The 16,142-nt window shown below is 41.5% G+C and overlaps 1 protein-coding gene across 3 annotated transcripts in view; it reads left to right on the top strand.

The window, feature by feature from the left end:
* cacnb4 (calcium voltage-gated channel auxiliary subunit beta 4) overlaps window positions 1-6,519 on the top strand; it is a 32,745-nt gene extending 26,226 nt beyond the window's left edge. For 2 of the 3 annotated variants that reach the window (XM_023336628.1, XM_023336629.1), the window contains 6 exons: window positions 565-623; window positions 707-816; window positions 951-1,102; window positions 1,926-2,021; window positions 2,117-2,293; window positions 4,078-6,518. In XM_023336628.1, coding sequence (XP_023192396.1) covers window positions 565-623; window positions 707-816; window positions 951-1,102; window positions 1,926-2,021; window positions 2,117-2,293; window positions 4,078-4,344 — 861 coding nt within the window. In that variant the 3' untranslated portion in view covers window positions 4,345-6,518. Of the gene's footprint in view, window positions 1-564; window positions 624-706; window positions 817-950; window positions 1,103-1,925; window positions 2,022-2,116; window positions 2,294-4,077 lie in introns of all 3 variants that reach the window. The other variant, XR_002753038.1, reaches the window with a different exon arrangement.
* The last annotated feature ends 9,623 nt before the right edge of the window (window positions 6,520-16,142 follow it).

Raw genomic sequence — 16,142 nt, 5'->3', positions numbered from 1 at the left:
GACCTTTTCGTTGTTTTTGGTCCTGAAGCTCTCTCTTAAAAGCCATTTTTGCGTTGTTTCTTTCTTATTGCTGAATGATTCCCACTGACTTACAGAAGACAAGTCAGGCCTGCACTGCTTTAGATCCTACTCTGAGTACATATCTAACATTGTGGGAGAGATGTAAACGTACTCTTTTCAAGGTTTGCGACTTTCTTCACCTTTGGACATCAGCTCTCACTGTAGGAGTCCGAAAGGCCTAGAAACGGGTTTGTAATCCATTCCAGACTGACGGACGATAGCAACTTTGGTTCTCATCTGTTGTTGAGGTTTCTTTTTTAGATAAAGGAATGACGTATTGCTCTTTGACGACATCAGATAACTTTGTGTCCTTAGAGGGTTAATGAAGTCCTCATTTGAAAACTTGTCTCTGCTGTGAAAGCTTGTGCGACAATCTAACATTTGAGCATGACAAAAGAAGTCAGAACAGAAGAAACCTGTAAGGTCTGGCAGTATTGAACACCATGGCTGTTTTCTCTTTCAGTCTTTTCACTACTTTCCCGTCTCTCTGACTCATGGCTGTAGGTGACGGATATGATGCAGAAAGCGCTGTTTGACTTCCTGAAGCACAGGTTCGATGGAAGGTGAGCGGCCAGCGTCAACAAACTGTCCCTCGTTAGGTCGTCACCGGGCTGCCAGTGCTCACTCATGTTTTGCCTCGTTGCAGGATATCTATCACGAGGGTCACCGCTGATATATCGTTGGCCAAGAGGTCAGTACTTAACAACCCCAGTAAACGGGCCATCATTGAGAGGTCCAACACCCGCTCCAGCCTCGGTAAAGCTACAGGAACTGTCTCACTCAATGATGTGCATGTCTCGTGTGTGTTTGAGCAGATTAAACTCTGGTGTTTAGTCTCATACTGCTGCTTGTTCATAGTCGCCCTGCTATATGTCTTTGTTTTCTTACAGCTGAGGTCCAGTGTGAAATAGAAAGGATCTTTGAGTTGGCCAGATCTCTACAGCTGGTGGTGTTGGATGCAGACACAATAAATCACCCAGCACAGCTTATCAAGACCTCATTAGCTCCCATTATTGTCCATGTTAAGGTGTCATCTCCTAAGGTAAGGCTGAAAGCAAAATATGTAAAAGTAACCTGCCTTGGAATGAATAGCTCTTCAACTTTTTCATATTTAAGTTAACACCGGCAGATTATATTTGGTATTTTGGGTGACAAACCAACACAAAGTAAAACAAAACACAGACTACGACCAAACAGTTCTCAGATTTAAAAAAAACATTTTTTAAATCTCCACAGCCTGATGCTGCTGCTGCCGCCATGCTTCATTATGGGAATGGTGTTCAGAGTAATCTGTAGCCAGTTGGTTACATAGAGTTTTATTTAGGGGTAACCAGATAAAGGAACATAAACTCAAATGCAGGCCACACTTTTGAAATCTTTATTTGTAGTTTTGTGTGAACATGGCTAGCTAGCTTTTACTGTCTCCATAGCAGCTAATATGGTCATCTTAAGTGAATAATCTGGGTTTTTAGTGTGAACAAAGTCATTAACACAAGCTACTGACACTAACATTACTGTACAATTTAACCATCTTATTTCATCATGTGGTAGAGGTTTGGTTAGTTCTGATTAGGCTGTATGCTTCGAAATGGTGGCCATTTTGAAAATGTTGTTTCCAATTCAAGCGTATGTGTTACTTTGTGTTAGCCTAACACATAAAACCCTGATCAAACTGATTGAAGTTTTTGGTTGGAATGTGACAAAATGTGGAAAAGTTCAAGAAGTGTTCATACTTTTGACAGGCATAAAAATGACTACAAAAAACAGTATTCGAATGACAAGCATGAATTTTTTTTTTTATAGCTGTACGTATTCCATATTTGGAGATGTTTAATTGAGTTCTCTGCCCTTAAATGTGTTGACAGGTCTTGCAGCGTCTGATCAAATCGCGAGGGAAGTCCCAAAGCAAACACTTGAACGTGCAGCTTGTTGCAGCAGAAAAACTAGCCCAGTGTCCGTCAGTGAGTAGACTTTAAGCACTCTCGAATACTGTTCGAAATTTGCAAACTCCAGCAACTTTTACCCGCTCTCCTTCCCTTTTCCCCTCCAATCCCAGGAGATGTTTGACATTATTTTGGACGAGAACCAGCTTGAAGATGCCTGCGAACACCTGGCAGAATACCTGGAAGCGTACTGGCGCGCTACCCACACTTCACTTAGCACGCCGCTCAACCCCCTGCTGGGACGCAATCTGGGCTCCACTGCTCTCTCCCCGTATCCAGCTGCCATCCAGGTGAACATAAATTTGAGTTCTGTTTGCTTGTTTTTGTTTGTTAATGTTCAATTCATTTTCACCTTTCTTTGTGTGTAATTGAATATTTAACTGTTCCTCATAGTTTTGTAGTTATCTTTTTTTTTTTAATGACGTAAACTGTGCCCGGTGAAAAAGGTCAGAGTTTGTGATATTGTTTTATGACCTAACCCTACTTTAAACTTCTCCATAGCTTTATCCCCGACATGTCCGGTTCCATCACAATGCGCATCATGCTTTGCAGATACAGTCAGGTTGTTTTAATTTGCCTCAAAAATCTAAGTGAAATACACTGATGTTTGTTATTGCAAATAGGCAAAATGTGGAAAAGGCTAAGACCTTTGCAAGGTAGACGATTGGTTGTTAGCTCCACCTACCAGCCACTGCTCATATGATACTCATCATGACATAGAAGTTGCAGAAAGTTTCATGTTACTTCCTGCAACAGCAAACCAAGGAATCTGCTGTGGACCGGAAATTTTCCCTTCTGTTACTTAAGTTTCTTTTGCTCCTTATAAAGTGTTTTTGAATTGATGTTTACAATTCTTTACCAGACTGGCTGTGTGTTTTTGATTTGTTGGCCACACGTTTCAAATCATCGCGTTGGACACTTTTTTTTTTTCATTCAACCATAAGTTATTGTTTTTCTCTTTTGTGCTCTATGAGTCACAGGCCTTCGTTTTCACATTTAAGGAATGCGTGTTTGGCTTCAAGTCATCCGGGAACATTTTCCGGATCTCTTCACGTTAGATTGGAATTTGACTTACAACACTGGCAAATATCCAGCTGCTCTTACTAAGACCCGTTCTATTTTTAGTCTGTTCTGCTTTGCGTGTGCCTGTGATTTTAGAAGTTAAACCATCTAGAAATTACCGTATTTTATTCTTTTCACTATTTTCTTTGGGATGAGATTGAAAGCCTTGTTCCATGCAACTGTCCTCTTAAGTCTTATTTTTAACGCTTCACAATCTTCCTTCAAATGTCGTGGCTTTGTAAGGATCTGACTCACAACATTGGAGTTAAATGGACACACAGCTGGGGATTTATTTTAGGGCAACAACTAAAACACGCTGCTTCCTGGTGTGGCATCTTGAGGAAAAGAAGCAATCAGGAAGAGAATTGTGGACCTCAATGAGTCTGGTTTCGACTTGATTGCAATTTCAAGATGGTGCAACGTTCATCTATCCAATCATACTGAAGACAAGCGGTGGAAATGTGAGGGCGTTTTACATCATTAAAGAACAATATATAGAAATGTTGAGTTAAGGCTTTGACACAATCGGGTCTTCAATTGCAGAGTCGCACCATGAAATTATTCAAAAAGTGACTTGATGACAATAAAGACAATTGGTCAAAACTCAAGCGAAGTGAAGTTTATGGAAGAATACCCAAACGTGCCTTTTTTAAGGATATTTCTACCAAGTACTAAGCAAATATATCGTCACCTTCCTAAAATATTGACCTAAGTTATGTTTTGACTACAAAAGTGATTTTGTAAAATAATAATAAAAAAAGGTTGCCACTTCTTTTTTTCCCCCCAAAAGATAATTTGAGTTAAAAAAAAAAGAAAAAAACTTTTTGCAACAAATAACTTATTCCGTCATTTAGGAAGGTAGCGATATTCTTTCTCTCACTTGGTTATCCTAACTAACCTAAAACAGGACAAGTTTGGTCTGCGTTAACGTCAGACAGTGAGGAAAGTGGCTTTCGTATATTTTTATACATACATACAAACTGCACATTCATAATATTTCTCTCTCAAATAGGCCCAAAAGAATCGAAACAGTAACCACACGACTACCGACCATTCCCCCGTCGAGCGCCGCAATCTGATGCCCGCGGACGAGAACTATCACAACGAGCGGGCCCGGAAGAATCGCAACCGCCTCTCCTCGGGCTCACAGCACAGCAGGGACCACTCTCCACTGATGGAGGAGGACTACCAAGACCCCTACCAGGACTCTTACAAGCCTCACCGCAATCGCGGATCCCCCGGAGGCTTCAGCCAGGACTGCGCCAGGCACAGGCTGTGAGCCGATACTCGTCTGCGCCGAACACAATCGCTGAGGCGGCAGCGTGATGAATCTACTTCAGTCATGTGAACTGGAACTATCTCTTATGTCTGTGTGTCATATCCCCTTTTGACCTTGGACATTTATAACCTAATATTTAAAAAAAGAAAAACTGTCTTTGCTATGATGTGAATATGAGGGTGGACATGTAGCACAAGAACTATGTTTTAAACGAAGGGTGGAAGTTTAGCTTGTTTTAATGTGTCACACAAGTAGCTTGTAAGTTAAATCAACTAGCAAGTGAAAGTGTGGGGTCTTCTACACTTTCCCTGCCATCTCAGCTGTCCCTGTAGCATGTAGGTGGAGGGCTGCGAAGCCGGTGCCAGACAGTATCCCGCTGCGACTCAGCAACTCAGTTTAAACGTATCTTAAGACATGAGGGAAGCAAAAATATGCCATTAATAATACGGTTGTGTACTACCGTCCTCAACGTGAGCGAGCTTGTTCCAAAATTCTTGACTTTTGCTATTTGTTTACAACATTATATATATATATATATATCTTTAAAGTTCACCCAGTAGCTTCCCGTACCCCCTTCTTTACTTTCCCTGAACTCCCATTTTTGTTCAATCGGTCGTATGCAAAGTTGCGTAAGTACAGAGATGTTTAAAGCTCCAAACCTCAGGAATGAGGGGTCACTAAGACCCAGAAGTGTAGCGTTTTGTTATCTTACCCGTCTGGATAATTTGGGGTGTATTATTTAGTATACAGTGCCTTTCAAGAGTATTCACAGCTGAAGTTTTAATTGGGATGAAACATGGTGGTGGCAGCATATACCTGTGGTGATACAGTATTGGGGGGATAAAGAACTATTGGAGTATGCAGAAGGTATGTTAGGTGTCTAGGGTTAAAGTGGTCCTGTCAAAGTCTACGTGTTTCAATAGGCCAAAATGTCATCCTCCTGATCTGGTACATTCACCTTAAAAATTTTAAGCTGCAATCAAAACAAAATGTAAACGCATGTATCATTCTCCTTTCATTTCAAATGATCTGGTACTTTATGTTGGGGTTCCACATAGCACCTACATGTAATACATTAAAAGTGAGGTGGTCACATGAATGCTTTAGTAAGGCACTGTAGCTGTAGTGCTAAATGCTATAATGTGCATTTAGTTTAGTTTAGTAAGGCATGATTATGAAAATACAAGAGTGGATTTTAGTTTGTGATATTCTGAGGGCTTCCATGTGTAAATGTTGTCAAAAATGACAGAAGAGAAACTCAAAATTCAACTTTTGGTAAATCTGATTACATTCCATTGGTTTAATTCAAGGTACTGCATATAATTCAGATCAAGATTTCTTTTTTAAAGGTTTTATTATAACTGTAAAATGTTCAGAAGCTGATCCTGACCGTCTTCTTTGTTTTCAGGTGTAACTTTTTACATTATTTTAACTTCAGTTAGAAAATAGAATGAAAATAGAAAACTACAGAATAAAACCAATTTTTATACCCATTGGAGCTCTTGCTAGCCAATACTAACAGTTACATGTAACTGTCTTTAGCCGAACAGGAAAAAAAATGTTCTGCAGGGCATTTGATAGAGGTGGTAGACCTGAATTCAATAAAATATGAACTGCCCGCTAGTCTTTATCTGATTTTTACCAAACAAAAAGCAAACTAAAAGAACATGCTATTTGTTGATGTGTTTACAATCTGAAAAATTACTTTTTTAAAATTTTTATGTGCCGTAGGAATGAAGAAAAAGTTGTTTTTCAGTATCTGATCTCCTTAAAGCAAGCAAAAATCCAGGAATTTGTTCTTGTATCTTGAATAAAATACATTCAACAATTTACAATTTCGACAATAATCTTTCATTCGTAAGATTTGTGTGCACAAATCCATAGAAACTCATATGTACGCATGTATGTATAGTACCTGGTTAAACAGTTGCAGAGAAACTACACTCTTTTGGAGTTTCTGGACTAATATCAGCCTGGATCTTTGACCAGCTCTTCCTGTTAGACATTTTATTGATGAAAAGTTGGAGCGCTTCAAAGTCAACTTTTATTTTTACTTGGTAACCTAATTTTAGCCTGATGGTTTGGTTTAATGGCCCAGTTGTGTCCGTGAAGTTGTAGAGACTTGAGTGGTTCCTGGCTCCTGTTTAAAGTATCATCCCTCTGCCCCGTCACCTCTGCATGTGTAAATTAAATGTCAGTCTTTGCAAATGGCTGTTTATTTTAACAGACTACCTCACACACATACACGCATTCACGGATACAGCCTAGCCATGTTTACTGGAGTTGTCCGTCAGCCGTGGCCACATGCGAACCCATCAATGTTCGAGTTCACGATGCAATTCGACCAATTACCGCGACGGGATACGAGCCAATCAACGTTCGAGTTCACGATGCAATTCGACCAATTGCCGCGACGGGATACGAGCCAATCAACGTTCGAGATCACGATGGAATTCGACCAATCACCGCGACGGGATACGAGTCAATCAACGTTCGACGTGACCCCGCCCCCTATAAACAAAAGCAGGTTTCGGATTCGGGGGGCTCGGAAAGTCCTGGATATCGACAGGCAATTACCTCCTGGTGACGGAGACGCTCCGGTGCAGCGGCTGTAAATCTCACGTATCTGTCAACATCCCAGAGCATCCAAGACCAGCTGGACTCGCCGAAGCTGTTTAAAAGCTGCAACATGTTCAAAATAATAAACCTAAAACAAACCGTAAAACACAAGGATTCAAGTCCTTCAGCAAACCGCTTATTTCTGGGTTTAAAAATAAGAAAAGGGAGACTTCAGTGGAAATGTGTTGCAACCGAATGCAGCAATGTTTTCGGACAGGGTGACCAGATTTGGGTTTCTGAAAAGGAGGACACTTTTTTTTTTTGTTGGGGGTGGGGGGTACTTCATAATAAGCCCCCCCCCCAAAAAAAATATTGTGTCTCGTTACTGACCTTATACTTACCTGCAGATGGCGGCACCGCACATCTGTTACTAGAAAACACCACACATGGTGTCAGTGTAAAGATTGCATTTATTGAACAACACAAAACATAGGCCTAGTACACTAACAAAAACATATGAACACTAACATTTTTGACTGTAGTGATAGCCTACATAAAAAATAACAATAATAAAAGAAAAGGCTCCTCTTCAGCCCTGGGGAAAAATGGCTCCTCTTCAGTCCTTCTCTTGTGGGGTGTATTTGTAGGAAGACTGCATCTCTTTTAACAGTTTACCATTAGCCAGTAAGTAGGTGTGGAAATCTTTGCACGTCATGTTTCTGAAATTGTACTGGGTGCACAAAATCCCTTTTAGTGAATCCACAGACATGCGATTCCTCTCCTTTGTCCACTGCACTTGCATCAACGAGAAGATGCGCTCCACATTTGCATTGTGGGCCGGTATGGCAAAGAAAAACTGCACCATCTTCAGCAGCTCTGAGTGAAAATCAACACTCTTTGATCTTTCAAAAAATTTGGTCCACCTCTCATGTGATTGAAGATCACTGAGTTCTGCAGCATTTCTCTCAACGAATTTTTTGAGGTTGGTGACCTGATCAAAGCACCTGGCGTCATCGACTTCAACTCCCTTTTCAGCCAGGTTCTTGATGCAGGCCTCGACATCATTCCAGTCTGGAACTTCACTGAGATCCATCCACATAAAGGTGGAAAACTCCTCCATGGGTGCCATCCATTTCTCAAGGTAGCTGAGACATGCACTGTACAGGCCCTGCACCTGAGCACTGAAATGCTCACACCTTTGCCCATATCCATCCTTATCCATTTGAGCCAACATGCTCTTGACTTTGAGAGGCATGAAGTTATTCATCTTGCGCTCATGAAGCAAGCTCTGGACCTTGTTTAGAATTCTCATGACCTCCACAACAGAGTTATCCTCCCTCTCCATCTCTTGGATGTGGGACTGAAACACTGACATCAGTGAATGCATCTGCCACAGGTAGATCTCGCTGAATTCGTCCTCAAAAAATGTCTTGATCTGCACTGGTGGCCTGTCCTGGGACAAGAAGAATGCTTTCAAAGCTGGGTACATTTGCAGCAATCGCTCAATCCCCGGAAATAATGACAGCCATCGAGTCTTGCTGTGAGAGAGGAGAGCTCTGTAATTCACATCAGCAAACTCACAATATTCCTTCAAATTTTCTGTGCGGACAGTGTAGATGTTGAAGTGGTGATACATTTTGAAAATGATCTGCTCAATGTCAATGTCTAGTGTGTCTGCACCGTGGTGAACACAATTGTTCAAGATATGAGCTGGACAGCCAATGCCAATGAGAGTGGTGTTGTGCAGGGACTTTTTTAAATGAGCAAAAACATTCCTTCCCTCCTCATTACGCCTGATACCTCCAAACATAGTATTGCAATTAACCCCAGTAAATGCAATGCATTTAGAAAAGATCCTCTTCTTTTGCATTGTGTCTTGTATGTATTGGGCAATGGTGTCAGCTGATTCATTTGGGGTGCTTTTTATTTCAATCAATTTGCTTTGCACACCACCATTCTTCCAGTCATAGTACCGGATGAGCAGAGGGAACAGTTTCACTGCCCCATGGTTGCTGCCATCAGTAGAGACGCCACAGTAGGGGATACCTTGGAGTGCTTCTAAAGCAATGTCAACGGAATGGGGGGCTATCACGGAATTTATAATGGCCTCGGTCTTCGTTTGTGCGCATGAGAACTTTTGAGTTGTTGGGGAGTCTGTGAAAGCCTTTTTTAACAACCCAGACGTGCAGTCCATTGATCGGTAGCTTTCGTGGTGCTTAACAGTATGGAAAGCAAAGCTGCCTTCTGCTGCCGTGACGGCTGCACTGTCTGACTTTGTCACAGAGAAATCTGCGACTTTAGCCGAAGAGCTTTCGCCCCTGGCTGCTTTCGCGTGCTTTGCTGAACTCACGTGCGCTTGCAGGTCGTTGGCACCTTTATTTGCCACAGACACATAAGTGCCTGCCTTACACGTCAAACACTCCGCCTCATAGGGGTCACGACCTCGACGAAAGCACGGGAATCTTTTCTTTAATTCCTCCGTAAACGTACACTTTCGTTTAGGCATTTTTGCCGTAGAATCGGCGGACACACGTGTGCTGTCGCCTGTCACACTTAAGGTTTAACTAGTCTAGCGGCCGGTGTACAAGTCAACTCAGCTATCTTTACTTGTCCCACACACACTCGCACACATAATGCAACGTGATTGGATTTGGGGAGAAGGGCGTGACTAGTTTGCCATACAAAGAAACCTGGAATGGAGTAGTGGCAATGTAATCACAGTGCACTGTAAGCTACGTAATGTGTTTTGAGGCAGTTGACCAAAATCCCAGACGATTTTTAAATCCCCCCCGGACATCTTTTTAGGTCTGAAAAGTAGGACATGTCCGGGAAAAAGAGGACGTCTGGTCACCCTACTTTTGGACTAACTAAAAAGGTTTAATTCACCGTCTTAATTGTTGATGAATAAATATTTGGTTCTTTGAAACCGATCAGGTCTGTGGTCTTTTACTGAGCAAATATTAGCTGCTGCAAATTCTGAATTATTGGTAATGATTTTAAGCATGCACTAGAAACAACATATCATTCACTTCACTCAAAAAGTATTTTAGGAAAGACACTTTCAAAAATATTTCAGTTTCAGTTATTGTTTTTCTGTGAAAAATGAAAAATAAGCACTGGATATGATTAAGGACATTAAAGTATTCTCTATCGAGTATATAGTATACAGTACAATTTAACACATGAATTTGAATATATCAATAGAATTAAAAAAGCAAAATTAATTTAGCAATTCATCAAAGTTTTAAAAACAAAGCCTTTTTTGGCAAATAAAAAGTGTTGCGTTTTAATTTACAGTACTACACTATTTGTACAAAAAAAAAAAACAATTTAAAATGTTTTAAAGATACAAAAAAAAAAAACTGACGTTTTACACTTAAACTTTAATTGTGGGATTTTTCCCCCCCCACTAAAACATAACATTGCGACTGGTGGGATCGAACTCGCGACTCTGGAATCGGCCTCGCTTTTCCTCCTTCTCCTCCCTTGTTCTGACTATTGTTCGCTGCCGTAAGCCAGTGCAGGGAGGAAGGGATTGACTGGAGAGACCAGAGCTCTGAAGGCAGATGAAACGCCAGGTCTCTTGTGAATTGGGGAATAAAAAAATATTCCCTTACGATGGGAAAAGACGCTCACTCCACTTGTGGACATTGACGCTCCGTTCTGCATCAGGAAGGAAAAAGCACTCCACCTTTTGAGTTTTTTTGTTTTTTGTATATTGCCTCTCTGTTGTGGTGTGGGCTCAGCGCTGTCTACCTTCATGTGGAGAAAGAAGCTACTGGTGCGCTCTTCGACTCCCCTCTCCTCCTCATCCGTCCTCTCCGGATCAGGTCTTTCGCGCTAGGGATCCGCTTTCCTGGAATCTCGGTCCTCCATGTACGATAACCTCTACCTCCATGGCTTCGAAGACTCGGAGGCGGTAAGTGGACGCGGCGTGAGGGCGCACGGTCTGCCGCACAGAAAGCCGAAACGTTCTTATGTTGTCGTTGACTGGTTTGGACCTCGCAGAAACACCCACGCCGGAGGATGAGACTCAAAGGGGAAGCAGAGGATGCATCTTTCTTTGGGTGGTGGGATGGTGCTCCACCCTCCTCACTCTGTGCAGCTAGAAGCTCACCCGCTGATTGGTGGGCGGGGCAGATGGCTTTATAGTTGAGCAGGCCGCTGCAAGGCGTGTGTGTGTGTCTTTGTTTCCCCCGCTACATGTTGGCTGCCCGAGTGGCTTGTGTGCGTGATCGGCTCATCTGAGATACGTTAGCGGCTGCAGCTGGAGGTTGTTGCGGCGTGCGGCTTCCGTAGTCCTCACCTGCTGGTCCGCTCCCTCCCTGGTCAGGCTGCGTTTCCACTCCTGGGCACATGATTGTTTTGGAGCTGCAGCGCTTTGGACGCTCTGCTGTCCTGTCCTGCCGGTGGTTGTTTGGGCCGCTCTCAACTAAACCTGTTGCTGCTTGGACAGGCTAGTGGACGGGGCAAGACTCCTGTGGACCTGTTGAAAGGACTCTGGAACAGGACAACAATTTGTTCCACTCTCACCCAGTTCTGTACCTGTTTCTTAGAGACATTTTATATATAGCCACACTTGTAATTTATTTTGGACTGGATTTCATGTTATTTTTAAGAAGAAGAAAAACCCAGGAGGTACCAAGATGCATATTTCATATGTACACCCCAAAGAAAACAGAAAATCATTGGCTACTAATTGATCAACCTAAGCAGGAAATGCTTTTGTGTAATTGATCTTAAAGGGATTGTCAGGAACACCCCTAAATATGACACTAGTAGGTTTGTCACTGTCACTCTTTTTTATTTATGGCCCCAGCATCACAATCCACATTGTTATTCTGAGGAGAAAACTGCAGATCAAGTTCAGTGTTATTGTAGGGAAACATACGTATGGGTATTTGCATTACAAAGCAGTTCTACAGCCACTACTGTACTGACCCATACACAAACGCATGACTCATCTTTACAACAGCTATTATGTAAAATAGGAAGCTTGCTGCCCTCGCTGAAAGTGGTTGTACTACGACTCGAGCTACTGAGGTGCCCGTAGTGAGGTGGAGGGGTGTTTTTAGGCCAAACCTGGAGACATTTGCCCCCTCTGACCTCCAGGCTGCTGCTGGATGCGCCGCAGACGGAATGCTTTTAGAGAGAGGAACGCCGAGTCGTGGCGTCTGCGTAGATAAAGCTCGAGTGTCGGCCGACGGACTCAAGACCGCCCACTTGACTTTCTTGAAGTCGACGATAGTTATGTTGGAAATGCTCCAAAGTGACATGCGCTCAGACTGACAGCATCGCACTGATTCATGGGTAAACAGTGGCAGGAGTTTATCACGGCGCAAGGCAGGAAGGAGCTGTGAAGTTTGACCACAAGCAAGCAACCATAGAGAGCTAAAAACCATTTGTATGTGTTAAAACAAAAATAAACAAATTCTTCATAAGTACCAGTATAGTGTTTATAAAAAGGTATTCAACCTCTGTGATGTTCTTGGTGTTCTCTTATTGCTTTTAAAAATCAATTATGATCAACAAATTTTGGCTTTTTTAACATAAAAAATTACAAAAAACCTCCAGATGAACCAATGAATGGACTTCAAGACAGACGTGTCTTTATGCTACAGATACGAGACAAACTCAAGTCTCCATACCACTCATTGTGAGCAAACACCGTTTGTCTGGACCTCTGTTAAATTAGGTCAGTAGCTTTAAAGACGGCGAATATTTATGGAATAACTTATTTGGTGCTACTGTTTTTTTTTTAATTGTCATTTTGTTGTAAAAAAAAAAAAAAACGAAACACTTTGACATTACAGGGGTTCTTTTGTATTTTTTTTTGTCACAAAAAAAAGGCAGCAGGGATGCCTTTTATAAAGATGCCGTATATATCAAATATGACTTTCAAGGCATTTGAGAACTTGAAAGTCACTATGTCTGTTTAAGAAACTCCTGCTCTTTGTGACACTCTTTCAGTCATCACAACGCTGTTCCTCTGTCAAGCTGTTGATGTGATGGTGGCTGGAGTTAGCCTTGTAACCAGTGGGTTGACGGTTCAAGCCCTGCTCCATCCATCTCCGTCGTTGTGTGCTTGTCGCTTGCTGCTCGGAGGGCCTCACAGCAGCCGTGGCTACGATCCACTGGCTTGCCGCCATCAGCAAGCAATAAAGTGCTACAAATGTACAGGCTGTTTACCATTCATATGTGCATGTTAACAAGTACATTATCTGTCTGAATGACCCTTGTAACCAGGCAGGTGAGTCTATGTTAATATTAAGGGTTAGAGTTAGTGATCCAGTAAAACCAGAAGCGTACAGCTCCTCCCATACCTGTGTGTCAGGAGTACAAATTTGCTGTTGGATCCAAGAGACTTTCTGTAGCTTAGAACAGGATCTAGTTGTTCTCCTGGCTGTGAAGAAGAAAGTGCTCAGTGTTTATGCTAATCCAGAAATTATTCAGCTGTAGTGTGAAGTACAGATTTTCTGTCACAAAGCAGCAGCAGCAACCCAGCCAATCTTAGAAACAGATAACTGGATCAGTGTTTTGTGAAAAAGTCCCTCTGGATTCGTGTTTTCTCTGTATGATTCCTCTTTTTCCTGATGGTAAAGGTGTGTTTTACATGTTGAAGGCAGAGTGTCAGAAAGAGTGTGAGCTTCTTAAAGAGATACAGGCCGGTTTTTGTAAGCGGTCAAATTGCAGAGTAAGATGTCTTTTAAGTAGTGTTTGATATGTACAGCATTTTCATAACAACTGATGGTAACATAATTACTTTATTGTGGTATAAAATGGAGCTATATGCTTGGAAATTACATGATACCGGCCCTTTAAGGCGGTGAATTTGAGAATGTCTGTCCAGTGATGGTCTCTGTGTAATTGGAGGTCACAAAGAAGTTACTTTAAAAACTATTTATACCTTCACAGTTACTCTATAGAGTAAAAAATGTTTTCCCTTGATGGATCTGATTTTATGTTCAGGGGGGAAAAAGTGTCTGAATCTTTCAGTCCAGACGATTTATCATCTACTATCCGTCTTCTTTTGATCCCACTGGAGAAATAACACAAACCAGTCATGAAAAACAACAGCAGTCCAAACACATCAACACTCCCACTCATTGCTCTGTCCCTGCACTCATTTCATTAACAGGTTCTTGTCAGGTCACGCATCTATTTGCAGTCAAACGCTTTTGATTCAGTCACCGCCGCAAAATACTTACCTTCTCTAGGTCGGTCAACCTCTATCACTCCGATAGTGCTACTACGCTGGTTTTCTATTGTGATTATTATTATTTTTTACCTTTCACTGCTTCCAGTTACAGGTGGGTGTCCTTTCTTTCTCTGCTTGCTCTGCAGGGCTCAGCTGATTCATACACCATGTTCCAAATTCTTATGCAAATTGGACTAAGGTGTCATGAGGATTAAAGTTTTTCTTTCTCAATTAAACTCATGGATGGTATTGTGTGTCAGGGCTCTTTGGGTCACTGAAATCAATCTCAGACACCTGTGATAATTAGTTTGTCTGGTGAGCCCAAATAAAAGAACACTACTTAAGAAGGCTGTTCCACTTTACTAAGCAGGCCACAGGTTTCAAGCAACATGGGAAAGAAAAAGGATCTCTCTGCTGCCGAAAAGCGTCAAATAGTGCAATGCCTTGGACAAGGTATGAAAACATTAGACGTTTCACGAAAACTCAAGCGTGACCATCGCACCGTGAAGAGATTTGTGGCTGATTCAGAGCGCAGACGGGTTCGTGCAGACAAAGGCAGAATGAGGAAGGTTTCTGCCAGGCAAGTTCATCGGATTAAGAAAGCAGCTGCTAAAATGCCCTTACAAAGCAGCAAGCAGTTATTTGAAGCTGCTGGTGCCTCTGGTGTCCCGCGAACGTCGAGGTGTAGGATCCTTGAAAGGCTTGCTGTGCGTAAACCTACTATTCGGCCGCCCCTAACCGGTGCTCACAAGCAAGGCCGTAAATCCCATCTCATTATTGGGGGGGGACCAGAAACAGGAACATTTCTTAAGGTCGGCAAAGTTACAGTGAAATGTAACGTAAAATGTGGTTTAAAAACCTTTTAAACCACATTCAAGCTGCAGAACCAAAAAAAGGACTAGTAATGCATATCAAACGTGTTTTTCTAAGTAAGCAAACTGTTGAGAAGTAAAACTAAAATTCAAATGTTGCTTAGATACGAGTTTTGTTCGGCCTCACTGATCTAATCTCTGCTACACCTTTTACAAAAATTTAAGGTTCTAATTAAAAAAGCTTTAATGATCAACTGCTCTTAATAAAATTAATAAAATCTTAATAAAATTCCTCATAAACAATGATTTACTGTAATGGCTCCCAATACAATATGGGCTATTTAAATTATAACTTGCTAAGTTGCTTTATTTTTAAGCCTTTTTTAGTTTCGCCGTGTACTGGATGACGGAGAACCAACAGGTAGATAGAAATGAATATCTGGGAAGTATCATAACTTAAATGTAGCATTTAAAGCACCAGGGTATATATAGAAAAATATTCAGATTTTATTTTGGGGTTTTAAAGGCTCTCCGTTGAAGATAGTGAGAAATAAAGCCATAACTTTCTGTTTTTTCTATCTGGTCTCGGCTCCCACACACAGAGCCACTTGCTGAGCCCCTCCCTCCTGTTTCAAACTCTTCTAATTAACTAAAAGTTAAAGAGCTAAATATGAATGAGATGTTTGCTACTTTTAACAAAAAAAAGCTTAAGTCTATGAAAGCAGTGTAGCAGTTTTGCTAATGAGGCAGCTTATCATGATTGAGCCAAAGTAATAAAATAACAAACTGCAGTCTGATCTTTATGGTTAATGTGTTTGTTCTTATTGAGCAGTGAATGTAAATAAAAGGTGTTACATGTCTTTTGCTTAAAGAATTTACTTACTGGAGGGTTTTATGTTAGTGCTGCAGAGTCACAGCTAACAGCTACTTCTTCTTCTTCTGTTGCGTTTTATGGCAGTTTACAGACTTTGTGCATTACCGCCATCAACTGGACAGAGATGTAACTTCAGAAATTAATTTTTTACTATACATCTTCAAATAATAAAATAAATAAATAAATAACTACTAAATTATATTCATACTTATACGCTCACACACCCATACATACTAAATCCTCTCAGCTGATTTTGTATCTTTTAAATATTTAATAAGGGCTTGAATGATGTAATGTCAGCTAACAGCTAGCTCCTCACTTCAGCGGCTCTAGCGGGGCCTGTAGCGCTGCTGTT

This window comes from Xiphophorus maculatus, chromosome 7 (assembly GCF_002775205.1).
Source record: "Xiphophorus maculatus strain JP 163 A chromosome 7, X_maculatus-5.0-male, whole genome shotgun sequence".
Lineage (NCBI taxonomy): Eukaryota > Metazoa > Chordata > Actinopteri > Cyprinodontiformes > Poeciliidae > Xiphophorus > Xiphophorus maculatus.
This window is presented reverse-complemented; position numbering and strand designations above follow the sequence as displayed.